The 6,812-nt window shown below is 46.1% G+C and overlaps 1 protein-coding gene across 3 annotated transcripts in view; it reads left to right on the plus strand.

Moving 5' to 3' along the window:
• Positions 1 to 6,812, plus strand: part of Foxk2 (forkhead box K2) — a 48,212-nt gene extending 41,400 nt beyond the window's left edge. For 2 of the 3 annotated variants that reach the window (XM_028884964.2, XM_037201396.1), the window contains exon 9: positions 3,635 to 6,812. In XM_028884964.2, the coding sequence (XP_028740797.1) occupies positions 3,635 to 3,831 (197 nt within the window). In that variant the 3' untranslated portion in view covers positions 3,832 to 6,812. The remainder of the gene's footprint in view (positions 1 to 3,634) is intronic. The other variant, XM_028884965.2, reaches the window with a different exon arrangement.

Raw genomic sequence — 6,812 nt, forward strand, 5'->3', positions numbered from 1 at the left:
CTTGGTAGCCCAGGCTGGCCTCGAACTCACAGAGATCCGCCTGGCTCTGCCTGCTGAGTACTGGGATTAAAGGCGTGCGCCACCACCGCCTGGCTCCCAATACAAATTTTATTGAATGATTTTTTTTAAATGAAAATTGTTAGCAATTCAAGCAGTGTTTGAACATTTTAACAGTGCAATGCAAAATATGCTAATTTGGTATTTAAATGCTGGGGAATACTGGTAGGGAAATACTCTTCTTTTTCCCATAATTAAACCTCCATGTTACTATGGTAGTAGGAAACTTTGTATATACATTACACATTGCATTTCATAACAAAGATTCAGGAGTCTGAGCCAAGGTGTTTCCTGAAGCCTTTGGTGGCATTGCGTGGCATAGTGTGGCATTGCGTGGCATAGTGTGACATTGCGTGGCATAGTGGCATGAGCAGTGCCAGTGCTTGTTTAGAACTCGGGCTCTGACACTTAGATTCATTATGTGTTTGTGGGTTTTTTGGGAGGGGTCATTGCCTATTCAGAAACTGTCTGTTGTTGGCCAGTTTGTAAGGGGGGCACCTCCGTGTTCAGTGTTGTGACCCAGATATAAGAAGCTGTATGTTAGTACAGGAATGCCACTACTTAAGCATCCTCAAATTTTTTTGAGGCTTTGCTGTGTAGCAGTGTTCTCACTGTTGAGATGTTTGACTTCTGAATTTTGAGAGATTGAAGAAACTGGAAGTAGAGAATGCTGCTCTTGGTGCCCATTGTTCTCATCCATGGAAAATTTCCAGGGAAGGAGAACTGTGGTGTACACACACACACACACACACACACACACACACACACACACACACACACACACACACGAATAAACAGATGGAAACCAGTGGTAGAACCAAGCATCCTCTTTAAACCTGCCTGATGGAGCACTTTGTTTTTTGTTTTTAAAGATTTACCCCTGAAACTGGAGTTAGAGTTGGTTATGAGCCACCTGACCTGAGTGATGTTGGGAACTAGACTTGGATCCTCTGGAAGGGCAGCAAGTGTTCTTAAACAGGCTGATTGTGATTGGCCCTTAGTTCACTCAGGATTGTGGGACACTAGAGAATTTATAATGCACACAAAATTACTGGCTCTTAGGGTTGTTGGCCTGTTTAATGTCAAGACTCTGCCTACTGTTGAAGATACGTGGCAGAAGGCAGGGTTGCAGTTGTTTTTTTTTTTTTTTTTTTTTTTTTTTTGTTGTTGTTGTTTGTTCATTTGGTTTCTTGAGACAGGTTTTCTCTGTAGCCCTGACTATCCTGGTACTCTGTAGACTGGAATGACCTTGAACTCAGAGATCTGCCTGCCTCTTCCAAATGCCGGGATGAAAGGAGTGCACCACCACTGCCCAGCCAGGTTATTTTATAATGCATGCAGTCCCTCATAATGTCTCTGATCTACCTGGAGAAGTCTTCATGCCAAAGTCCTGCCTTGTGCTGTTACAGTGGCGATAACCTGAAGTCACAGCAGTGACATTGTATCCTGTGTTGATGTTCCACCTATACTTCCCAGATACATGTATTTGAGGGTATACATCTTTTTCCAGTTAAACCTCTGTGGTCTTGTCTGTCTACAAACCCTTGGAGGAGGTGGGAGTCCAGTGAGGACCAGCACAGCAGCTCTTTCTCTTTGCAGTGCTCCCAGTTCATAGTCTTAGCTTGGGTCGGGAGGCTCTCCTGCTCATGTTGGATTCATGTCTTTTTCCTCACAGTTCAGGAAGTGGGCAGGGCAGAACCTGTGTGGGAGCTGTTTGTATAAGTACACAGGCTGGAGCTGAGGAAGAACACCTCTGACTTGAGGCTGTGAAGTCAAGATTTGAGTTCCAAGACAAGCTAGAGATAGCCTGGGCTTGAGGATGCCTAGGCCACGTACCCAGGCCCTCAGCACTTATGTCCTACATGATTTAGGGGTGATTAGGCAGCTGGCCAAGCTAAGCACCAACACATCAGGAAGAACTGAGAAGGGTGGCTAGTGCCTTCTCCATAGCAGCTTGATGACATGACTGCCACTTAGAGTTGGATATGCCCTTCGCAGACTTTAACATGTTTTCCCAAGTGCTCATGGCAGTTCATGCTGCATGTACAGTGGGGTAGGAATATGACGGAGCTTGTCTAGCACGCACAAGACTCTGAGTTCCTAATAACCAGCAGGCTGTGTGTGTAGGACAGGAGCAGGGTCTTCACTTCCTTTACAGCAGTGTTCATGCTGTGATCCTATTTAACTGGTGCCTGTTGAGCTATGAGGCTCTGCTCTAAAGTGTCTGGCAACTCAAAGGGGCTTTGTCTGTACCTGGGCTGGAGGACAGTGTTCTGTCCCTCCATAGGCAGTGAGCTAGTCTGAAGTTAGGCAGCCAGTGTGCTCTTGGTGTAGCTTCCTTCTTGTTCCCTGGTGACTTGATGACTTACATGTCTCGGGAATGCCACCACCTGTGACAAGGAGAGCTTAAGCTTGAAAGAACAGTGGCAACCTCCCATTGGCACATTGGAGCTATTTAGAGAAACAACCAGCAGGACTAATGTACACGAGTATATGCATGTATGAGAAAAGAGACCTCGCAGGTTGTGGTGGCACATGCTGATAAGATATTCATGAGGCTAAGGCAGGAGGATCACAACTTGAGAAAAATCAACTTTAAGGAGTCTACTCATTTAGGTGTGAGGCCAGTTAAGTCAGACCTTCCAGACAGAAAAGAGGATTGCTGCAGTGTGAAGGCTAAATGTAGAACAGAGCTCTTCTCTCAATGAGAATCCTCAGTCTTGTTAATGTCGTGAGACTCATCTAGGTTGGCAGGTACTTTGCTCAGTATTTATCTCATGTAAACAGTTGCTTCAATAGAACTCCTTGGGATCATTCTGATGACATGTAGGTACTGTGGCTCACTCAGACAAGTTGGCATTGCCTGACTCAGCTGGAAGTTTAGCCTTTAAAACAGTCAGGGCTGGGTTGCTGTTGCACTGGGGCAGAGGGAGATGGAGTTCCAGGCCAGCCAAAGCTATGTAGTGAGACTGGGAAAAAAAAAAGAGGGGAATGGAGGGCCTGTGGGTATCTCATGGATGTGTTCTCCCCAAAAGACATTTATTGCACTCAGGGAGAGGGCGGGTACACATGAAGGCCAGAGGGCAACTGTGGGGGTCAGTTTTCTCCTTCCACCATGTATGTTCTAAGTCAAGTTCTCAGATTTAATGGCAAGTTCGAAGTTAACTTGCTAGTGTAAGCGTGTCTACTTTATAGACAAATGCTTTTAGGTAATGGGTTGAACAGGTGAAATATGGCTGTCTTTGAAACCAGAATAGCCTCATTTCTTCCTTGGTAGGAAATAGCTTTCTGTTCTCCAGGTGAACAGAAGCCACCTTGTCTTGACAACACTGAGCTCAAGTATCTTATGCATCTTTAGAAGCTACAAAATTTATCCTGTTGATGGAAATACCCACTAGCCAGGCTTTGACTGCTGCTGCTTTCCTGATTCCCTCTGTTTAGGATCCTCTGCCTTTGGCCCTACAGAACCATCCCTGGGATTCTATGAAAGGTTCAGTAGATTTGGAGTGCTAGGGTGGGCTTTGTGGTCAAGGTTTTATGCAATAGCACGGGGTTCTGATTCACTGTTTCTCTTCAGCAGTGGCGAGTCCTCTCCATATGTTGGCAACCCATGCATCAGCATCGGCATCCCTGCCCACAAAGCGCCAGAATGGTGACCAGGCAGAACAGCCAGAGCTCAAGCGAATTAAAGCAGAAGATGGTGAGAGCATTGTCATTGCCCTGAGTGTGGATGCACCACCAGCAGCTATGCGAGAAAAGGGGATCCAGAACTAGCTGCTGGGAGACCTTTTCTTCAGACATCAACTTTGTGGTGCCAAAAGGAGATGCTGCCTCTTACTGAAGCAGGGAGCGCATCCTCAGTGGGTAAAGGGCCCTGCGGTTGGACTTCACCTCTTAGCACTGAAAACATGAACCCAGGTGGCCTTAAAACTCCTTAATTTAAAGACAAGTTACACTTGAACAGACCCACAACAGCAACCCTGGTTCCAGAGGTGGTGTCTCCTACAGAGCACTCGCTGGGCTGTCATCTGTGGGCTCAGCTTTTACTACAAGCAAGAACTCCAGGTCATGAAGGACTGAGTCTCTTGTGTGGATGCAGCACATGCTGCATGTGGATCTCTCTGACTTTCCTTTAGGGGACAGAGCCACAGCCATCGGCTGCCCTCATAGGACCTGATGACTGCGGCTGAGAGACAAGACAGTATTTTGTTGTCTACATGTGGAATTAGAATACTTGGAGATGTCCTTTCTTTACTAAATAATGGGGTCTTTGACATTTCATATCACTCCATTTCTACTCTGGAAATTTGAGATTCATTTGGGGGAAAGAACGTCATTCTGTTTGTTTCTGTGGTTTGTTTTCAGCCCATGGGATGGTTTGCTCTAGTCTGTCCTGCCTGTGTTTGGGTGGCACTCCCTTAGGATACCTACTTGCCCATTTCCGTTCAGAGCAGTTACCTGATGAATTGGACCTACCCTGTGCCAGTGTAGAGGGTGGGTGAACTGAGGCTGCATGGACCCATGAGGCCAGGGGGCATGGGGCACGGGACCCCGGGAGCCTTCTAGCCTCTGGGCTGCACGTACCTGCTCTTGTGGGTTTTGTCGTCTATTTCTTTATGTTGACTTTGTCTCTGGCGTAATTTCCCACTCTAGTAAAATGAGTCTCCTACATATTGTGTATGCTTAAAGCAACAGACCCCTCCCTCCCTCCCTTGGGAAACAGATCCAGGCTTTTTTCACACCTTTTTAGACTGAGGTCATAGATCTCTCCCAGAACCTGGGGAGTCTTAGGGGTCAGCTCTCGCTTCTGGCATCTGACTGGTTATCTGCATGGCACACTCACGGCATGAGCTGTTGGAGAGATGTTGCCAGTTAACTTGAGGGTCTTAGAAGGAAGACCCAGTGGCCAAGTATCAAGCATCCAGGCCAATTTCTGATTCTTAAGAGGTTTCTCTGGCTTTTCAGAATGAAGTACCACACTAAGTCTGACTTATGTCATATAAGTAAAATTTAAGAGGGAAGGGTGAGGAAAGGTGGGAGGCCAGCAACCTAGCCCACACTCAGGATCACCGCTCATCTTTCCAGAGCATTCTGGACTTAGAGCTGAGCAGCAGGCAGAGGGTGTTAGTCTCATTGTGAGGTTTTTTTTTTTTTTTAATATCATCATAACGTTATTTATTTAAATGTAGTTATTTTGGTATTTAATTTTTTTTAAGAGGGGGGGAACCCTGTATTTTCCTGGTAGAATGAAATGGCTCAGAATGGTATATTTAGGCAATTTAAAACATTATTTACATAAAGACCAAATATGATAAGTCTGTTCTAAGTATTGCTTCACCCATAGTATGGAGCCGTCACAATGTTACTGCAGATGATACGTGTTGACGTTAATGGAGTTAACAAGCTGGATTTATATAACTCATCCACTTAAACAATAAAGGTGAGACATCATGTGAGTGAGCATGTGAGTGAGAACATGTTGTTCCCACAGCAGTCTGCCTTTGGACTGCAGCCTGGGGGACTGGAGCCCCTCCAAGCAGCAGTCTGCCTCCTCTACCATTTTGCAGGTAACCTTGGAATATGTATTTCTTAAAGGTTTGCAGTTTGCAAAGTACTTTGGGGTGTATTGTGCCCAGCATGTGGGTCCAGACAATGGGCCTCAGTTAATGTGGTGCTCTAGCAGGAGGCCACCCTAGTGAGGTGGGCTCAGGCACCACCAACTGAAAACATACTGTGTGTCTGGAGACATCTATGTGTAGCATGCTTGACCAGGACTTGGGTAGATGTTCCCTATGTGAGTGAAGTCTGCAGACTCGTTACCTCTGAGCTCCAAACAGACCTTAGGAGTCTGCAGGGGTTTCTTTGGGGGGATCATAGAAAAATTTTGAAGATGGAAGGAGGATTTTTTTCTTTCTTTAAGCCACATTCTCAGTCTCAAGTGAGTGAAGTGTTCTATACAGCCCCAGGCACGCACTCATCTTTAACCCTTGCTGCTGTATCGGCCATGCTGCTGCTCTGGTATAGGAATGTAAAGCTGTCAAGGAGAGGGCAGAAGCTAAGCTGTAGATTAACAGAGTACTGAACCCAGGTTTTCTTCCCAGTGTTGAAGGCACTGCTTTAGTTTATGTTCATCTGAGTTCCCAGAAGCCCCCTCCACACACCAGGGCTGGGCTCATGTGCTTTACCCCCCAACAGATGTCTGATGTGGGGACTTAAGACCCTGATACCACAAGTAGCTTGCCGCAGTTCCCAGGTCCACTGTGGCACCTCAGTGTTGAATGCTTAAGGAGTCTCTCTTTGACCTTTACCAAACGTCTGAGCTCCCTCAGGGACTAGATAACTTCAGTAGCTTTGGCTTGAACCACACAGAACACAAAGGGAAACTTACCTGTGTCCTGGGTACAGTGCATTCCAGAAAGTGTGTGGCATACTTTGTATAGATGAATTCTCCACACTGCAGAACGTGTTCACAGACAGCAGCAGGTCTCCATAAATAGCCCACCTCACTTCCTTGTCCTCGGCTTGGGGGGGGGCTGGTCACAGAGTAGCTGGAGTAGTTCAGAAGGGGTTGGGGAGTGTCAGGACTTGGGTTTTCTACGCTATGTGACACAAGGAGAGAAGTGACAATCGTGAAGTCCAGGCATCTGCTGTTACTAGAGTAAGCAGAGTGGTGATCTGTGTGCAAAGATTTGGAATTTTTAAAAAGTACCAAGTTCCTGAAATTCAATAAAATATTTTTATTAATTTTAATTGAA

This window comes from Peromyscus leucopus, chromosome 8b (genome assembly GCF_004664715.2).
Source record: "Peromyscus leucopus breed LL Stock chromosome 8b, UCI_PerLeu_2.1, whole genome shotgun sequence".
Lineage (NCBI taxonomy): Eukaryota > Metazoa > Chordata > Mammalia > Rodentia > Cricetidae > Peromyscus > Peromyscus leucopus.